This window comes from Dromiciops gliroides, chromosome 5 (genome assembly GCF_019393635.1).
Source record: "Dromiciops gliroides isolate mDroGli1 chromosome 5, mDroGli1.pri, whole genome shotgun sequence".
Classification (NCBI taxonomy): domain Eukaryota; kingdom Metazoa; phylum Chordata; class Mammalia; order Microbiotheria; family Microbiotheriidae; genus Dromiciops; species Dromiciops gliroides.
In genome coordinates this window covers 276,854,698-276,876,242 of record NC_057865.1, presented here as the reverse complement: position 1 = coordinate 276,876,242, position 21,545 = coordinate 276,854,698, and the positions used below count along the sequence as shown (strand labels likewise).

The window sequence follows — 21,545 nt, the reverse complement described above, 5'->3', positions numbered from 1 at the left end:
GACCTGCAAGAATGAAGCCAAATTAGGACTAAAAAGTTCAATCCTTCTGATTCCATAAAGTCCTCTTCATGATGCCTTTTGGATGGAGTCTAGATGGCAGATATCCTGCTGTGGGCCAGCTTTGAGGGGACAGATAGGCAAGAATAGCTTTATCCTGCTCATATTGACCATGTTGATCTTTGTCATCTTAGCTCAGCTTGACACGAACACTTTCCCCTTTGAGTTTTGTATGAGAAAGACTTAACACATTCTTGTTTTACCTTTGTTAAAATCAAGATATTAAGTAAGAGTGAATATTGACTTTAATATGCCATGCTACAAACCCCAAACCTGGGGAGGTAAGGACAAATAATACCTGCATTTCTGTAGTGCTTTAGGTCACAAAATCACTTACCTCACAGTAGTCTTATGCTCTCATTGATATAGGGAATTCCCAGAGGGTAAACTCCTTTTTACCAATACTGAGGCTAATCATCTTAGAGTTGTCCCATGTACTGAGAGGTTAAGTGACTTATCAGATCCTGTATGTCCTGTAGTGAGTGTGTGTGTGTCAGACTTAAACTCGAGTCATATGACCTCAAGGCAGGACTTCTGTCTCCTATGCCAAGCTGCCTCTCCAGGGAGGAATGCAAGTATTATTTTCCCTGTTAATACCGGTCAGGAAAGTAAGGCTCAGTGGTCAAAAGAGACTTCTCCAAAGTTCTATGTGTAGTAAATTTCAGCATTGAGACTTGAACCAAGTTCCTTTTTTGTACTGAGTCTGGTTTCTTTCTGTTATACTTCCATTATTCCTCCCTCTAGCCTTCTTTATAATGTTGGCAATGTTTATAATGATAACTACTCAAGTTAATTTTAGAACAATTACAAAGATAATCAACAATATATAATATATTTCCTTTCCCATGATAATCTCATGATTCTTAAAAATATTTCCTACTGTAATTTATTCTTTATCCATATAATTGCAATTTGATGCACTAGAATGAACACTAGAGACTTGGAGGCTAGTTCCAGTTCTGTTGGTAGTTAACAGAGTGACCTCTGGCAAGAAACCTAATTCCTGTGGGTCTCAGTTTCCTCAGCTGTAAAATGAGGAAGGAAGTTGGACTAGATTATCTCTGGGTGCCAGTGAAAAATTAGTGAATCTTTGTTTTCTTATTGTTCATGTGTATTATTCAGTAAGTAGCTATTGTTTGTTTTGTTTTGTTGCCAGGCAATGAGGGTTAAGTGACTTACCCAGGGTCATACAGCTAGTAAGTGTCAAGTTCCTGAGGCCAGATTTGAACTCAGGTACTCCTGAATCCAGGGCCAGTACTCTATCCACTGCGCCACCTAACGCCCCCTATTGTTTGAATATTTTTTGTTCTAAATTGTTTTATTTATAGAGTTATAGATTTTCCACGCATGGATCATCTACTTTGTGGGCTTCTGCACAGTGTTTACAAATTAGCTTGAGGTTGACTTTTCTCTGTGAGTTAGCATACTTCTGCTCTTCTTCCTCATATTAGTAGATTTTTCATCTATAAAATGGGAGTAATAAAACTCAGACCACCTACTTTATGGGGTTATAGTAATGCTCAAATGAGATGATCTCTGTAAGACCCTTTGCAAATTTAAAGCGCTACTCAAATGTCAAATTCTATCAGTCTTTAGATTTTTTATTATTATGTGAGAACATGCCAGTTTTAATAGAGGCCCATAGAGGAAATAATTAAAATGGAAAGTATGCTATAAAAATATATTCCAAAGCCAAACAAGAATGATTTTTGGATCATCTTTCTATTTGTTCCTTTCATCTTACAGAGATAATTGATAATTGACTATATTACATTTTTCCTCCCTAAAGGAAGCCTTGGCATTCAGCACAGAAACTCATCTCCATCATTCTTCTCTGTTGTAGCCATCTGCTTTTTGCTGTTAATACAGGATATTATGATCACCAGATTTAGAGCCATAGAATTCCAAGAACTGGAAGAAATACTAATACTAAGAGGTCATATAGTTCAGGCTTTCACTTTGGGCAGAGAAAGTTCTCCTTAACAATTATCCCAGATTCCTTACACGTTCACGTTTTCCTTTGGTCCTGTGCTTTAAGGTTTCTCTTGAAGCCTCTGGTTTCTTGGCATGGGAGCTGTCCAGTGTACTAACACTTGTATTCTTTTTACTGGTTATGCTTTGGCACAATACCACAGCCTGTTAGAGAGAAGTTGGTCCTTTCTGAATAATTGTTTTGATAATTTCCAGGACCATTTAAAAAATAATGAGCTCTGGATGATAGGAAAAAGTTATTTTATTGGTTTAGAAGAAAGCATGTACTCAACAGGAAATCAACTCTTATGGGAAAGTAAGAAAATATTCATCAAGTAGTGATATATAAAGTAATCTAAAAGTTTTACATTTGAATGAGAAGTAAACAAAAGCAGATCTGAATAAGTAAGTTAAATCATCTACAACTCGATTATAACCAGATCTCTTGGTCTCATGTTGAAAAAAAAAGATTTGTCTTAAATTTAAATCTTTTAATCCTATTTCAAATAATATTATTTATTTATGTTTTCATCTTTTTCTTATAATATTTAATCAATACTTATCTATTTGTGCCTAATTTCATCCTTCTTTTCCCATTTGCATCGTAATTTTTCTCTCCTTTTTGGAGGGAGAGTCAGGCCTTATTACTTTAGAGCTCCATGTTTCTTGTCCTTTATTAAAAAATGTCAGCAGTGAATTAAGATATTCTCTACATGTATAACCATCATTATCTGAAGACTTGAAATACTTCTGAGGGATTTTCCACTATTCTTTCTCCAGTATTTGCTTCTAGACAGAATACATTCTTAGTGTGCCCCTCCTTCTCCAGCTGTCATTGTACTGAAAATAATTGATTCAAATGACTTCCTGATTCTTGATAGCTAAAATGACTTGTTATTTATTTGTCCAGTCCAGCAGGAATATAGTGGGGTTTTTTGGTATAAATTTGTACTTTCTGGTCTAAAAGTTGTTCCCTTTGTAAAGTGAAAATGACTTTGATATAAAAGCCTCTATTTTTTCAGACAATTGATGCTGACTAATTAGTGCTCCCTTGAGGAAAAAAAGTCCTTTAACCTTGGATACCTTGAGAGTAGTTAAATTATCTACAATAACATTAGTTAGATCAAAGAATATATTGATTCAGAGTCTTTGCTTTCTTCTGTTGGGAAATTTTCACAATGATATTTCCATTAAAGGGAAGCATAGTATTCAAGAAAATGAGAAAGTTCCTTGGTTGAGACTGAAATTTTTTATTTCTTTGAATATTCTGCAGCCCCTGAGAGGAATTGATATTCATTTTGTTGTTCCCTGGACAGACTATAAGGAGGTAAGGCTGGAGGAAAATGAGGAGCTTTAACACTGACCATTTAATTACAAAAAGTTTTACTGTTGAATTTTAGCAATCAAAAGGTTAGAATTCCATAGAGCCTATGTTACAAGTGGGTCCCATTTTTAGTCTGAAGTGTATTAATAATCATCAAGAAATGAAGGCAAGTTTAAGTGTGACCTTGGGTAGGTCCTTTCATCCCTCCGGGCCTTAGTTTTATTATTTGCAAAATGAGGGTTGAGCTCATAGATCAAGGGAGATTAGGCCTGGAAGAGATCCTAAGAGGTCTTCAAGTCCTTTAAAAATGAAGGGATTGTACTCAATGCCCCACTCAATTGTAGTTTTCCAGGGTCTAAATAGAGCTAGGAGTGAGCCTGTGATTTATTTTTTATAGGGAACTCCCAGGTGATTGAATTTCATTTATCAGCATCCCTTCTTTACAACTTAGAGAGATGCCTGTGATGCTTAGAAGTTAAGAGACTTGCCCAGGGTCATACAGTGTCTGTGTGAAAGGAAGAACTAGAACTCAAGTCCTTATGGCTTTGAAGCCAGCTCCCTGTTCACAATTCCACACTGAAAAAACATGGACATCAAAATCTAGAACGTTAGAATGCTGGGTTTTTATATCTAGGGATCTGAGATCTCATTGGTGGTGTAACTCTCATACTGAGGGCAATCTCTCTGTGCCTTCATGAATTACAGTGGCTGAAAAAATTTCATCACCCTGTAGCCAGCTTGCTGATGAGACCGATCCACATGTAGCCAGAGTAGTCCTTGGGAAACAAATACCCCTCTCTTTGCTGTGCTTGTGCACAAAACCTTTCCAGGTTGTTAGAACCTCTTTGTGGGCACGGCCTTTGAGAACCATGGCTTGCCTTAATGTCATGCTTGATAAAGTGAAGGAAGAGGACTCCATGCATATAAAAGACAGAATATTGGGAAGACTTTGATTGGCTTATTGTTAAACATAATCTGAATAATTGGGGCTGTTGGGAGATAAAATGGATTTTTCAAATAATGAGTTTTATACTAATACAAGACACTTAGAGCATTGCTCTACTTATCATTTCTCAGAGAGATACAGAATAAAATGGTGTAAGGTATTTTGTATGGTAACATTTTCAAATAATCAATTCTGATTATTTACTTCCCTGGAATTATTTAAAAAGCAGAATTAAGGTGTCATGCCAAATTGATTATATTTTGAATAAACTAGAGACATCTGTAATAAATTACTCATGAGAAGGTATATTCATTACAAATGGAGTACCTGACTGATACACACAAAAGGAAAGGGAAATGAAGCGATCGCCTTTCGATTTACACATCAGTTATTGTAGCTAATTGCCTGGTGAATAGATTCTACCTTGAATGCAGGCTATGAATTTTATTAATAAGTAAAAATGTGTTTGTATTTCATAAAATGTTGGAATTTTCTCCACTTAAATCTTCCTGTGATTGAATGGTGGATCAGCAGAACTCAAGCATGAAGATGAGATTGAAGGTTAGGTTTAGAGCCAGAACATTCTCATTCAAGTTGTAGCTCTTTCATTTATTGCCTGTGCGATTTTTGGGGGGACAGGGCAATGAGGGTTAAGTGATTTGCCCAGGGTCACACAGCTATTAAGTGTCAAGTGTTTGAGGCTGGATTTGAACTTAGGTCCTCCTGAATCCAGGGCCGGTGCTTTATCCACTGCGCCACCTAGCTGCCCCTATTACCTGTGTGATTTTGAGTGAGTCAGTTGACCTCTCTGGGTCCCAGTTACCTCAGCTCTAAAATGAGAATGTTGTAACAGACATTTCTTAAGTTCCCTTCCAGCTTAAGATTTATGAGTGTAGATCATACCAGTCTGAGAAAGCTCTGATTGTAGACCATTGATGCATTTTATATATTATTATTTGAGGATCAGCAGAGCTGAGTTTATAGAGTGGTATCTCTTGACTGGCTGCAGGGAAGTGAACTTTCTGGCCCCAGGAGTTCATGAAAACCATCTTTCTTGTTGAATAAGAACTGTAATCTCTGTCAGTGGTGGAAGGACACAGTGAAGAAATTAAGAGATCTCTAAAAGTAAAGGCACTTGAATTTTAACAAATGTGTTTAAGTCCAGAAAATTAAGCTCAGTCAACACTTTATAGGCCATCATCCCTCATCAAGGCCTAGAACCTCATTTAAATTGAAAACCAGAAAAAATGTTTGGATTCAGAGTATAAAGAGAATATAACTTCATGATTTACCTTTCCCCCCCCCTCCCTTGCTTTAAACATTCATGGTGGGTGACATATAGGCATTCTACCAGTTGTCAAAAAACCAAGGCAAATTTGCAAAAATATGTATATTCTTTCAATAAGTCTAAGAGTCTTATTTACAAATTAGGGGCTAGCAAATGCATAACACATGTACTATTAGAAAACATCAACAAAAACCAAGTGAAAGCATAAATGAAGATCCCCTTGGTGTAGGGGAATGATACACTTAGTTGTTGCATCCAATTTGTATCATTAACTAGCTTATGAGACCCTGGTTAAGTCATATAAACTTTTTAGGCCCCAATTTCTTGATCTGTAAAATGAGACGTTGAGTTACATGAGTTCTAAGCTTACTTTCAGGTCTAAAATGGTCTAGTTTTCTCATGCTCTACTTCTGATTTGCTTTTAAAATTTATTCTTTTTGGGGGAAGCTAGGTGGCGCAGTAGATAAAGCACTGGACCTGGATTCAGGAGGACCTGAGTTCAAATATGACCTCAGAAACTTGACACTTACTAACTGTGTGACCTTGGGCCAGTCACTTAACCCTCATTGCCCTGCCCCCCCCCAATTCTTATTTTCAATGAGCAAGAATTTTTCTTTCCCTCCCCTCCTCATCAGAAACAACAACAACAATAAAAGCTTAGGAACAAGTATGTATAGACAAACAAGACAAATTCCCATATTGACAGTGTCCAGAAATATGTATTATTCTATATGTTATGTTTGTTGCCTGTTAGAGAGTAGGTAGCATTCACTATCACTAATCATCTAGAATCATGATCTTAAAGACTTTAGTGGGAGAATTGAATGAAGAAAGGTTATTCCATCTCTCCTTTCTTTCCAAGTCAGAGGGACCATAGCTGAGTGAATGCTAGTCTATTCTTTACCCACTCAAAAAAGTAGAAATAAATAACAGTGGTCCAAATAAATGTTCCATAATACTTCAAACCTGGTTGCACAGTCATTTGAAATTAAGCAAATAATAACATGCATTGTAGTTTTTGGCTTGGCTATCTTGCCTTTTTTGATCCAGCTTTTTAACTACATCTATTTTTTTAACTAGGAAGTATCTTTTTTTGTAAATGTCAAAAAAATTTGTATTAATCCACTCGTTTTGGGGGGTGGGGGAGAGGTTTAACATTTTTGTGGTTATCTCCATGGTGGGGAAATGTCTTCTACTGAAGAAATTTGCAGCATTTTTTGTGGGGCAATGAAGGTTAAGTGACTTGCCCAGGGTCACACAGCTATAAATGTCAAGTGTCTGAAGCCAGATTTGTACTCAGGTCCTCCTGAATCTAGGGCCAGTGTTTTATCCACTGAGACACCTAGCTGTCCTTGCAAGATTCTCATAGACAACTAACAAGGGAGCACTGTGTGGTCAAGAGAGTTGCTATTGGCTCCACAGATAATGTGTAGCAGAGGCAAATTTTGAACCAAGGTCTTCCTAATTGCAAGATAAGCCCTCTGTCCATGGTGCCATAATGCCTTTACAGATAGTGGAGCCAGTTTTCTAATTAGAGCTGCCTAGCAATGGAATGGATTCCTGCATTTAGCAGTGAGCTATCTTCTGGGGGTATGTAAGTAGAAATGAGCTGAACACCTTTGAGAAAAGCTGTGAAAGGGATTCTTATAGTGGATAGGATGTTGAATTATAGAACCTCAAAGTTTCCTTTAACTCAGAGATGATTTGAATTTTTTGGAGACTTTTGGCCCATGTATTTTCCTTTTTGTAAAGTCATGCATCCTTTATTTAAGATAGGCATTTTTTCATAGGGAGTGTGAAAATAAGGTCTATTCTGTCACAAACCACTGGACCAATGAGTTAGAAGGTGCCTCAGAGGCCATTTAGTTCTCCTCATGTGTGGTCAAGAATCCTTTCTAAAGAATTCCTGATCAGTGGTAGCAGCTTTTGCTTGAAGATCTTCAGAGAAAGGAAAGCTCTTATCTCCCTAGGCTGCCCATTCCAACTCTGGAAAATTCCAGTCATTAGGAAATGTTTCCTTACATCAAGCTTAAATTTTTCCTCTTTGCAAACTCTATTTAAACTTCCTTTTCTAACATCTGGTGAGTAGGAAATTTAGAATCCATGGAGATTTCCTGGACAGCACTACAATGTCTTCCCATGAATTAAAAAAAAATAATGAGCTGAATGAATGAGGTACAATGTGTAAAACTGACAATTAGTCCTGAGTTGTACGCCTGTGTTATTGGCTTTTCTTTGAGGCACCATTTTTGTAGAGCTGCTATTAATCTTAGTGCAGATTTCAAGCACAAGAAGTATGATTTCTATGTGACAAACTCCATTCATCCCTCCGGCTGTAAAAACATTTGTCATATACTTTTCAAAATTATTTTTTTGGGGGGCAGGGCAATGAGGGTTAGGTGACTTGCCCAGGGTCACACAGCTAGTATGTGTCAAGTGTCTGAGACCAAATTTGAACTCAGGTCCGGTGCTTTATCCACTGTGCCATCTAGCTGCCCCCTTGTCATATACTTTTTCTACATAGTCTTCATTTTAAGGAGAATTGACATTCAAAGTGTAAGCCTAAATTTCCTCATGTAGACTATCACCATGTGTTGTTATTGGATCACAGTTATAACCCAATTAAAATTTTGGAAAGTATGATTAACTAATTGGATCAATGTGCTGGGAAACGGAGTTTCAGTATACCTCTCTCCATTATTCTGAGTTCCACTTAGTGGATCACTCTGTGGTAAAATGAATTAGCCCTTTAACTCAGAGTGAGAGGATCAAAATCATTTGTAGCTCAATGTATGCAAATATTATGTTATTTAGAAAATTAAAAAAAAGAAAAAAAATTCAAGGCATCCAGAAACTACCAATGAATTTTCCTTAAGCTATTCATTATGGGAAAGGAGAATTTTTATTCAAGATTTCTCAACTGGGGAAAGATCATGAGTTCTCAAGGCAGAGGACCTAGGTTGAAATTCTGCTTCTCAATACTGAAATAACCTTTAACAAGTGACTCAAACTCTTTGTGATTCAGTTTCCTCACCTCTACGTTGAAAGGGTTGGACTAGACAGTTTCTGAGGTCACTTCCTCTTCCAGATCTATGATCATTTCTAGATAGTCTTGAACAAGTCACTTCAGCCAGGGCAACACTTTACTCATCTCTAAAATGATGGGGGTTGAGTTAGATGGACTTTAAAGACTCAAAGCAAACACCTCTAAGAAGTCCATGTTCAAGAGATAGAAGCTGCAAGTGGTAGAGACTGTAGGAGAATTTTCTTGTGTATTCAGGCCTCTTAAAAATTCCTCTGATTAGGAGATAGATGGAGAAAGAACTAAGAGTTATTTTGGGGGAGCTGTGCATTTGTGCAGAATTGACTGGGGGTAATGAAAGATCATGAGAATGGGAGTTACCATATCTCTGAGTTCTAATTCCTACTAACCAGTCAGTCATGGCCAAGCTATGCTACCTCCTATCCAGTCTCCACGTCCATCTAGAAGTCATGTGTCTTCTCCTATATGACCCTGGACTCTGATTGGTGAGCATTCACCTTATCTATCCATGCTGTATTTCCTCTCCCCTAAACCCCTAATATTTCAAATTCTGCCTGTGATTACGGTAAATAAACACTACTATTCTCAAAAAATCCATGTAAATCAATTGCCCTATGATTCCATTCCCATTCACTCTAACTCCTTTATCATAACACTCCCCACTAGCCACTACTCACTTATATATGTTGTCTTCCTTATTACAATATAAGCAGTTTGAAGGTAGAGATCATCTTTGTTGCATTTTAGCCCATAAGTATTTTTTCATTTATTCATTCCTATGCTGGCAGTAGATACCTATCTAGATGACTTTGGGAAAGTAATTTTCCATCTTGGGGCTTCAAATCCCTCATCCATAAAATAAAGGTACTGGGCTAGATGACCTTAGGTTCCTTTCAGCTTTGAGGTTCTCTGGCTCTGTTTTGTGAAGAGTAGTCGTCTTCTGAGCTTGTTCTTCTGTAGCTAGCCAAGCCGACTTCCCTTCCTCTTACCTTCTCTGTCGCGACTCTGTAAACATCTTCATTTCTTGTTCTGTCCATGAGTGATGTACATGAATGATCTCTAAATGCATCTTAGTGGTATGCTTTAAAAATGGATTTTCCATATGGCATCTAATCTTGCAACAGATATTTCTTCAAAGCTCAGTGAGAGGTCATCCAATGGAGAAAAAGAAAACTGTCAGGAAAGGGGAACCGAAAGACGGGCCAGACTCCTAGTTTCTCATTTGCTAAAATTCCAAACTATGGCTCTGAGGGAGGGCAGACCTTTCTGTCTGAGTTAGTTAAATAAAGGAATCAAATCTCACCATTCAGAGAGATTTCTTTGTTAATCACACTGTGGTCATTTAGTCAGATTCTTGGTTGTGTTGAGGTAAGCAAAACTGGCAGAGCTGTCAATGCTTGAACCTGAGTTTCAAACTGTAATTTATAGAGTCACTTGGAAGTAACTCACAATTGGTTTAAGTTGTCAACTCTAAGAAAAACTGCCTTTTCTCCAAAGTTCATTATCTCTTATTTTTCTCCTGTCCTGTATTCTTTCTCTCTCACCAGGGATATAGTGCTCAAGCTGCTTCAGTATGAGGCCTCGACAAATGTAGCTGACAACAAGGGCTATTTTCCTATACACCTTGCTGCGTGGAAGGGAGATGTGGAGATTGTCAAGATTCTTATCCACCGTGGACCCTCACATTCCAGGGTCAATGAGCAGGTACCCATGCCTGGTGTTCTGGCTTTCAAAAGGCTTGGCCAAGGCAGGGCCACAGGGAAAATCACTTGAGAGTTGTTGGTTACCTTGCTGAAGATGACTATGATAATTGCTTTACTTTCTTTAAAAATTATGTTTGTTGTTACATCACCTTTATTTCTTAACCTGTCCCTCCTCAGCCCAGGATGGGCAGGCATGGAGAATGTCTATCCTTGTAGAGAATGTCTATGCTGACACGATAACCAGTGCAGTAGAGTCTTCAAGCATGGTCTAATAGGGACATTTCATATGTAAGGAAAAATCTTGGGAATCGTTTGTTCTCAAGTTATAGAAACATTCTGTCTATATTTCTAGGTGAAGTATAATTCATACTTGTAAGAGGTATTCAATTGACAAACATATCAGAAGATCATAGGTTAAGAGATAGAAGCACCTTTGGAGGTAATCTAGTCCAGAGGCTTTATTTTACAGATGAGGAAACTAAGTGACCTGCCTACCATCTAACAGGTAATAAACGTCAGAGGCAATATTTGAACCTGGTTCTTCTGACCCTAGAGTTGGTACTTGCCTACCTAGAACTGGCATCTCTCTTAAATAAAAACATCTTGTTAACGTTAGCATCACAAAATTTCCTACTTACTACATCCTTAACAGATGTCTTTCTTATAGGCATTGAAATTGTTTTAAGTAACTTGAAAGAAAATATTAAATTACTAACAAAACCTGCCTAAATCCATTTATTACTCCCTTAGACTGATAGATCAATCAACAAGTATTTATTATGATCCTTCTACTGTATGCACCAAGCAATTTGCTAAGCTCTAAACTGAACTGATTTATTTGACAAATATTTATTAATTTTCTTGTATGCTTGGGACAGGCAGCTAGGTAGCTCAGTAAATGGAGTGCTGGGCCTGGTGTCAGGAAGACCTGAGTTCAATTCCAGCCTCATTTACTAGCTGTGTGACCCTGGGCAAGTTACTTAACTTTTTTTTTGCTTTAATTCACTGGAGAAGGAAATGTCAAACCATTCTAGTGTCTTTGCCAAGAAAAACCTATGGACACTATGGTTATGGGGTGACAAAGACTCAGTTGCCACTGAACAAGTGAACAACAGCAATGACAATGTGCATACATCAGGATGAGAAAAAAGCAATTCAGATGAAAAGTGAAAAAGATAAAAGATGTCTGAATCTAATCCTGAGCCTGAGGTTTTGTTGACTCCTGGTGAATTTTCCCTCCTCCTCTTGGTAGTCTATGACACTTACCTTCATCTGCAAAGCCCATTTCTTTCGTAATTATTACCTAATCCCAGAATACCAGTTTAAGGCACTGAACCCTTTGAACCTACCTGTCCCTGAACTAGTTTCTATTTCAGTGTAATAAATTGAGAGATCCTTGACAGGATGTTATTTTGGTTTTTTGTCTTTGTAGCCTTCAGCACCAAGGACAGTGCCACGTTCAAAGCAGGCTCTGTGGAATTCTGTTGAATTTGTAGAATGATAGAATAGATCTAAGCTATAGATGGAGGTAAAATAACCTCAGAGGCCTTCTAGTGAATTTGCTTTTACAGATGAGGAAATCGAAATCCAGAAAAATGAAATGACATGCCCCACATGTAGTAAATGATAGAAGGATTTGAACCTAGAGCCTCTGATTGAGACCACTGACACTTCTACTGTACCATAGTATCTTCTGGCTCTGCATTTATCAGTGGTGGTGTACTGGATAGAATGCTGGTCTTGGAGGCTAGATGAACTGGGTTCAAATCTTGCCTCCAAAACGTGTAAACCATGGGCCCATAGGCAAATCACTGAACTTTTCTGAGCTTCATTTTCCTCATTTGTAAAATGAGGCGGTTGGACTAAATGACTTCTGAGGTCCCTTCTGCCTCTCAATCTGTGAGCTTAGTAGCCTGGATTCCCTACTTCATAGTGTTCTTGTGAGGCACAAATGAGATTACTGAAATATAAGACCATAGATATAGAACAGTTAAGGGCCCTTAAGGGATCTCTAGTCCATTGTGGTTTATACATTCATTTGTTGCTTTTGATATGTGTGTGTGATGTTAGAAAAGTTACTTAATCTGCATTGAACCTCAGTTTCCTCATTGGTAAAATGAGGGAAGGATGGCTGACCTGTGAGAGCTATTCCAACTTCAATTCAATGACCTCCATATTTTACAGATGAGAGAACTGAGCCCCAGAGAGATACTAGGATCAGAGACCTAGGACTGGGAGGGACCACGACAGAGGTCATCTAGTCCAGTCTCCTTATTTAATATATGAGGTTGAGACTTGAGAGGGAAAATTACTTACCTGAGGTCACACAGCTCTCATGAGAAAATGGAGTCAAACCTAGAATTCACTCCAGGTCTCACATGTAGTAAGTGACAGTCATAAGACCATTTGACTTAAAGGATAAAGTGCCTGCAAGCTTTCACAAACTGTATAGGTACCTAGCAGGTGGGATAGTGAATAGGGTGTGGCCCTGAAGTCAGAAGACCTGAGTTCAAACCAGGCCTCAGACACTTAACTAAGCTGTGCGACTCTGGGCAAGTCACTTAACCCTGTTTGCCTCAGTTTTCTCATCTGTAAAATGAGCTGGAGAAGGAAATGGTAAACCACTTCAGTATCTTTGCCAAGAAAATTCCAAATGGGGTCATGACGAGTTGGACACAACTGAAACAATGCAGCATCAATAACAACAACAAGTATCTTATTACAATGGTAAGTGCTTAATCAGTGCTTTTTTGATTGTATTGAATTCTGTTTTTGCACACACACATATATATGTATATGTATGTGTGTGTATGTATATGTATATATATATATATATATTTATATATATATATATAAAAGCACACACATATATGCAGGTGCAGACATCTATAAATGCAGAGACGCAGTATGGTCTTAAAGCATTTGGCCCATATCTAAGCAAGCTTTGAGTTGAAGGTGACACATGGGCTCAGTTTTTTGCACAAAGGAAGCATCAATGAACTAATTCCACATTTAGGATTCTAAATGAGCAAGACCGCAGGCCCCCCAATGTAAACTCCAGTCCACTAATACAGAACGAAGATAAGCATCTTGAGCTCGGCATGCCCCCTACTGTTCCCATTCTATAAAACTGCATTCAAAAGCCAGCAGGAAGCCCAACAATTGAATTACATCCGTGGCAGAAAGCTGTAGGCTGGCGGCTGTCCAAGATGAGTGTAAGTGGGTTACTATAGGGCAAGCTGGCATAATCGAGCATCGCTGACATATTGTCCCCCTGGATTGAGGGTTTGCGGGACATTTGAAGGGCATCTGACCTGATGCCAAAAAGTGACATGAGGCGTGAACAATGAAGTGGAGAAAAGCATTTCTGACAACGAGAAGAATTGGGAAAGAAGGTCTGATGAATAGGGTTGGCAGAAAAATGTCCCTTTGTTTTGTATGTGAAAGAAATAAAAGGTCAAAATATTTTTTATGCTAATAAACTCAGAAATCGAAACTTTTCAAAATGCAGATGGCATCATTTATCAGCATAAAAAAATGGACTAGAAGTATGATTTAATTGGTAGGGAAAATTTCCCATGAGGAATTGCCTCAACCAATAAAAATTAGCTTCTCTTTTACAACTTAAAGTCTTAGACAGTTGCTTCAGGGGAACTGAGAGATTATGTTTCTTGGCCAGGACCACCCAGACAGTTGGTGTCAGAGATAGGACACAGATCTTTTTGACTTGGAATTCTGGTCTCTGTCCGCTATGCCCCATTAGCATTCTCTATAAGTTACATAATATATTAACGAAGTAATTCAAGAGAATATGAAAACATACACCAGAAACCTCAAAGTTGAAAGTTTCTTATGAGATGTGCCATCTGGTGGTTGGCCTTAAAAGTGTGGTTAATGTAGGGCAGGGAAACTAGACACAAACAAAATTAAAGGCGGCTTGTTATCTTTGGGGTGGGAGGGGATGTGTTGAAGTGAAGCAAGATACTTTTATGGGTAAAATTCAACCCACTGCAATTCACCAAGTGTTAATCACCTACTATGTCCCAAGGACTGTTTAATGATCCTGGAGTCCAAAGACAAAAGGGAGACAATTCCCCATACTCAGGAATCTTTAGATTCTATTTCTTTTTGTGTGTGTGTGTGTGTGGGGGGCGATAACCTGTATTTAGATAAGTGGATATAAAATAATTTTTAAGTGACAGAAGAAAATGGCTTGGATTTAGAATGACTTTTCCAATATTCTTGTACAGTTCTAAGTGAAAAGGGGGCTTTTCAGGTTTATTTAAGGATGTCTTTTCATCATAAAGAGTGGTATAACCTTGCATTTTAGGCTACCCCACTCTCCTTTCCCACCACCCAGTCAGCTTTTCTTGGCACGAATTGTTACTCAGAGCTGATTCAGTGGACCTTGCCTTTTGCAAGAGCTATAACTAAGCTAGAGTAGCTTAGTACACTTTAGAGGGTGCTGACAACACTTCACTTCCTTCAGCAGCTAGAAACAATAATAGCTAGGATTTATATAGGATTTAGGGTTTGGGAAACACTTTTTATATGTTAACTCCTTTGATACTTACAACTCTGTGAAGTGGGTGCTATTATTATCCACATTTTATAGATGAGAAAGGTGAGGCTCACAGACATTAGGTGACTTGCTCAGAGATACACAGCTAGTATATGTCTGAGTCAGAATTTGAACTCTGGTCTTAGCTACTTCAAGTCCTGTGCTCTATACACAGAACCACCTGCTTAGGAGGAATAAGCTATTAAAATACAAAGATGGGGGGCAGCTAGGTGGCTCAGTGGATAAAGCACCAGCTCTGGATTCAGGAGGACCTGAGTTCAAATCCAGCCTCGGACACTTGACACTTACTAGCTGTGGGACCCTGAGCAAGTCACTTAACCCTTATTGCCCTGCAAAAAACCAAACCAAAAGAAAAAATAAAATACAAAGATGACTTCTTGCCATTGGTTATGCCCCAAGTGGACCCTTTTTTGTCTCGTCTCCCACATTACACAAAGATGACTCAGAGTATTCTGGGGTGTACACTAATGAGATATAGTGGTATGTCCTTTCTGCCCCATGGAATCCTGTGTCCTTTTCTGTTTCTTCACAATTCTAACCGCCCCCTCTGAACCCCAACTAAGAGGCAGCTTGGTGTGGTAGAGTTCTGCCTATGGAGTTAGAGGGCTGGGGTTCAAATATTGGACCTGTCACTTATTTCCTATGAGACTTTGTGCAAGTTCCCCGGTCTCCCTGGACCTCAGCTTCCTCGTTTGTGAAATGATGGAGCTGGACCTGAATGTCCCCTCAGGTCTCTTTTGGTGCTCATCTATTATCTTACGGTCCTATGCGTTCGTTTTAGAACATGTATTTGGGGACATATTTTATGTGCTTCTTGCCTCAGGCATATTTCATGTCTCTTAGCCCCAGTGCCCATTAAGCCTCTGCTTTCAACCCCAGCTCCTTTCTAAACTTCCCTCATCACTCAACTCTCATTTGGATTTTTAAAGCAGGATCGTGGAGGCCTTGATGTAGAAATAAAAATCTCACCCAGGAAATGCTCATGTTTTTCTCTGTTACTGGTATCCGATGTCTTCACTTGGGGCACTCACAATACCCTTTTGGAATCAAGAGTAGGTTCTCAGTGTCATCTGCTATGTAACTCACCATAACATCATGTTCTAAGGTGAAAAGCTTGTTTGTGCGCACACGCACGTGTGTGTGTGTGTGTGTGTGTGTGTGTGTGTGTGTGTGTGTGTGTGTAAGAACCGAGCCCTAAAAATCAAGATGAATTTCAGCAGGGAGTTTTGATAGATATTTAGAGAACCAGAATCTTTAAAATATAATAAGTTTCTGCTGCTTGTTCTTCGTCAAGTTCCTTGTAACCTTTGATTGGTGGGAGATTGGCTAGTTTTTGGGAGGAGATTCTCTCCTAAAGAATTGTTTCATTGTCTGTGTCTCTCATGTTCTCTGTGTGTGTGTGTGTGTGTGTGTGTGTGTGTTTCTCTTTACAATTTAACTCTCAGATTCACTTTCCTGTTTCTGAATGCCATAGAATTCCTGCTGGTTCTTAACTGGGAGAAATTTACAAATTCTGAACAAGTGACAAACCAGCAGGAAATAGGATGATGTCATTTGCCCACCATCTGGATTGCATTCATGATTTCTCAACCTCATCTTGGTATCCAAAGGCCTCCACAACTGCTTCATTGTGGCTTGGAGGTGACCCTATGTTCTCAAAGGCTAAGTCAGGAGCGGGGCAAGCTTTTGCAGGTTTTTCCCTGCTACGAGAATTTTGAGTACAATCTCAGCCAAGCCAGCTAAGCACCGAGAAGCTAGTCACTGGTTGGCTGGCAACTTGGTGAAGAAGTCTTTGGCCCTGGCAACCCAAGAAACAATTGAAGAGTCCTTCAAAAATGATGATGCAGCAGGAAATGCAATTAAATGGTAAAGGGAAATGAAATGTGTTGGGCATGCTTAGCCTAGGGAAGAGAAGACTGAGGGGAGATGTGAGAGCTTTCACTAAGCATATTGAAGGTTGTCATGAGAAGGAAGGATTAGACTTGCTTTGTTTGGTCCCAGAAGGCAGAAGCAGGACGGACTAATTGGTAGAAGTTACAAAGATGCCAATTTAGATTGGGATCCTGAAAAATTTCTGAGCAATCACAGTAATAGCATCACAGATTGAGAACTGGAAGGATCACCTAGTCTATCCTCCTCATTTTAGAGGGGAAGAAATATAGACCCAGAGAGACTTAGAAGTGACTTGCCCAAGGTAACATAGATGCTAAGTAGATGACCATTTGGAGCCATGGCTTCTGACAGCAAGTTGCACTGTTTCCTTAGCCCCAATTCTTGCCTGGAGAAGGAATGGCTTTTACCTCGTTGGAGGTCTTCAAGCATACTCTGTATGATTGCTTGTGGCAGAAAGATTCTTTTCCAGGTTTAGGGTAGTTTAGTCACCAAGGTCAGTTCTATAATTCTGCCACAGGTGGTCTGGTTCTGATTTCAGCAGTGAGGGTATTCTCCACTGATACAAGTCAAGGTCACTTTGTATTTCCTCATCTTGTACGTTTTTTCCTGTATTTTCCCATAAGTCACCCAGAGAGTATCTACTCAAAGCAATGAGTGCTTTTCTTCGATTCTTTTAATATTTGGAAACACAACTGCAGTTGCAGATCTGACTATAAACTATCTGCTTTTTTCCACTTTACATTGAGAGAACACCAATACACCCCAGGCTACTGCAGTGTTAAGTAGTCTAGGGACATAGAAAGTGTCGGGTGATGGGCCAGAATGGAATCCAGCCTGATGTCTTTCCATTCTCACTATCCATCCATGGCTATTCTGTTAGACCTTTTGATGGATAAAGTCAACAGGCTGTCCATCCAGGTACAGGTCATCATTTGGACAATATGGATTGACCTTATAGTGTTTTGGAAAAGTTGTCCAGGCATGAGGTGATGAGACTCTGAATTAGGGTGCTGGCAGTCTCAGAGGAAAGAAGGGAGCCCATAAAAGAGATGTTCTCAAGGTAATAGTATGTTTACACCAGGGGTCAGTAACACACAAGAAAAGGTGAAACTTAAGTTAGGATAGTAATAAAATTAGAGAATGGTATAGAAATCCTTTGTGAGCCTCAAATGACTTCCATCACTCTTATTGAAATTGGAATGGACAATGGAAAGTAGTGTAGAAAGAATATTCTTAGATACTTTGGGATATTCACTTTTGGCAGTGATAGGTTGGGAAGTGAAGGGAGGACCCTCCTAAATCATGGATCTCTCAAAGGGTCACAGAATCATGTTATTTGAAGCTCTTCTCTAAGAAGGCATCTATTCATTTTTGAAGGTCTCCATTGATGAGGAAACCTCTCCCAACCCCAGGCAGCCCACTTTATTTTTAGAAAGCTGTGACTATTAGAAACTGACACCAAACCCCAAATTGCTTTTTTTTTTTTTCAGTTTCAGATTCTCTGATTGAGCTCTGATTATCTTTTCACCCTTTTCCACTCCTTCCTCCCACAAGGGGCTTGGATATTTAGATATTCAAAGGTACATGCAGGGGGAATTTTAAGTAGTTTGAATGTTTTAATGAAAGATTTGGAACCAGAAATTTAGAACAGGAAGGGAATTTGAAGAGAACACAGGCCAATAACAACATCACACAGAATAATGACTTTGAAATACCTTAGGATTCTGATCAGTGTAATGATAAGTCACAGGTTTAGAAGACTGAAGATGAAATATGATATTCACTTTCTCCAGAGAGGCATATTGCAGAGAAAGACATATATTTTTGGTTGTGGATAACGTAGGAATGCATATTTTTGGATTGTGTATCACTATGATGAGAATATTTTTCTTTTGTTCAATGTGGAAAGGCAGTGTGGAAGGGACAGATTATAAATGCATGTAAAATAACTGAATTAATCTTTAAAGAAAATTTTTTTTGAAGGATCATATAGACAGTTTCATTTTACAGATGAAGAAACTGAGGCCCAAAGAGGCAAAGTGAGTTGCCAAGGGTTACACTGCTAGTAAGCAGTAACCCAGGTCTTCCTGACTTTAGATCTAATACTCAGTTTACTATGCCATGCTTCCCAATGGCATTTAGTATAAGCAATACATGATAATATACCAAGTTGGTGCTTCTCTCTAGAGCTAAAAGGGATCTCAGAGGTTACCTGACCTAATTCCCTTATTTTACAGATGTGGAAATTGAAGCTCAAAAAAGTTAAGTGACTTACCTGAGTTCACCAAGTAATACCTATCAGAGGCAGAATTGGAACACAGGTCCCATGATTATTTCTTTTCTTTTTTTTTTTTAAATTTTTTTTGGGGGCGGGGCAATGGGGGTTAGGTGACTTGCTCAGGGTCACACAGCTAATAAGTATTAAGTGTCTGAGGCTGAATTTGAACTCAGGTACTCCTGAATCCAGGGCCAGTGCTTTAACCACTGCGCCATCTAGCTGCCCCCCCCCCTTTTTTTTTTTTTTTTAGTGAGGCAATTGGGGTTAAGTGACTTGCCCAGGGTCACACAGGTAGTAAGTGTTAAGTGTCTGAGGCCAGATTTGAACTCAGGTCCTCCTGACTCCAGGGCCGGTGCTCTATCCACTGCGCCACCTAGCTGCCCTGGTCCCATGATTCTTTTTTGTTGTTGTTGTTGTTTTTAGTAAGGCAATTGGGGTTAAGTGACTTGCCCAGGATCACACAGCTAGTAAGTGTTAAGTATCTGAGGTCGGATTTGAACTCAGGTACTCCTGAATCCAGGGCCAGTGCTCTATCCACTGTGCCATCTAGCTGCCCCCGCGCCACATAGCTGCCCTGGTCCCATGATTCTTAATGAATGAATGGTAATGAATGGCATGCTCCTAGCTAATAACTGTTCTTCCTTACATAGGATCTTGGGACTTGATTGAAGAAGGAAGGGATTTTAGTGGGGCTCTAGTTGCCTCGGGTGGGCAGAGTGCACAGACAAACATCTCTGTCCCAGCGGGGTGACAGGGAAATGCACCATACTTGGTTGTTCAGTCTAGCTGGTTCTTCATAGGATTATAGAGTTTAATCTGAAAAGGACTTCAGAGCTGAAAAGACTGTCTAGCCCACCTTCCTTATAGATGGAAAAACTGAGGGTCAGGAAGATGAAGGGTCTTGCCTGTTGTTGGAAAGGTAAGTCCAAAGAGTCAGAGTTGAGAGGGTCAGTTTCTTAATTTTACAGATGAAGAAACCGAAGTCCAGGCATTTGCAATGATTTAGTCAAGGTCGCTCAAGTAAAAGTTTAGTCTGTTTTGCCTCGTACCAAGAATCTAATTCCCTTCACCTTGTTTTTTCTTTTTCAGGGGTGCTATTACTTATTAGCATGTGAAAGAAAATGGCCATTGGATCCTAGGAAAGAAGACCCTAGAGGAAGGGTGGTATAGTGATATGAGTAGAGTACATGTGGAGTAAGTTGACTTGGTTCAACTTTTGGTTCCTCTATTAGTGTAACTTTGGGCAAGTTCTCTGTAGCCTCAGTTTCTTCATCTGGAAAATGGAGGTGTACTAGATGATGACAAAGGGCCCTTCCTGTTCCAAATCTATGATCCCAAGTCTTCCCCTAAAATTAAAAAAAAAAAGTTTAAAGATCGAATTTTCTTCTGCATTTCCACACATAATATAAGCTCCCCAAGGACAAGGGCTATTTTGCTTTTGTCTTTGTGTTCTCAGCACTTAGCACGATGCCTGGCATGTAGTAGGTGATTAATAAATGCTGGTCAAATCAAACAGAAATACAGACCTTTTGTTGTGAAGGAAGAAGTAGGGCATAGTGAGATGGAGAGAAGGAACATCGCCTCACTCCAGAATGCTAATTTTGAGAATTTCCCACTGGTAAAGGAAAAGATATACATATTTTTAAAAGAAAAATTATGCAAAAGTGAATATGATTATCTCTCTTTTAAACATGTTATTAAGTACTTTAGATCATAAACAACAAGTTTGATGAGATTTGTGGTTGTAGAGATTTATATTTAAAGTTAATATTCACTTCTGTCATTCGCAGATCACCAGAGATGAAGGTGTATATGACAGAGATCATAGAATTGGTCCCCTATGGCCAGTGGGTGCCCTGATGAATATCACTAAATCATTTGCTTCTCTAGAAAGCTAGATGCCTTATGTAATTTGAGGGAAAATAAAAATTATTACTTTCAGAGACTTCTAATAAAATAGGAATTTTAGAAGGTTAATCTAGTAATTGATGACAAGGAGGGATATGTGGGTTCCTTGAGGGAAAAGGTGGTTTTGTTTGTATCTGTGTCCCAGAACTCAGTACCTTTGAACATAATAGTTTCTTTTTTTTTGGTGAGGCAATTAGGGTTAAGTGACTTGCCCAGGGTCACACAGTTAGTAAGTGTCAAGTCTCTGAAGTTGTATTTGAACTCAGATCCTCCTGAATCCAGGGCCGGTGCTTTATCCACTGTGCCACCTAGCTGCCCCAACATAATTTCTTTTTCTTTTCTTTTCTTTTCTTTTCTTTTCTTTTCTTTTTTTTTTTTTAGTGAGGCAGTTGGGGTTAAGTGACTTGCCCAGGGTCACACAGCTAATAAGTGTTAAGTGTCTGAGGCCAGATTTGAACTCAGGTACTCCTGACTCCAGGGCCGGTGCTCTATCCACTGTGCCATCTAGCTGCCCCTCCAACATAATAGTTTCTTAATAAATTCTTGTTGAAT

General features: G+C 39.0%; 1 protein-coding gene across 1 annotated transcript in view; it reads left to right on the top strand.

The window, feature by feature from the left end:
* The window catches only part of ANKS1B (ankyrin repeat and sterile alpha motif domain containing 1B), a 1,325,415-nt gene that overhangs the window by 150,471 nt on the left and 1,153,399 nt on the right, over window positions 1-21,545 (top strand). The window contains 1 exon segment of the mRNA XM_043965259.1: window positions 10,177-10,333. Within this exon segment, the coding sequence (XP_043821194.1) occupies window positions 10,177-10,333 (157 nt within the window).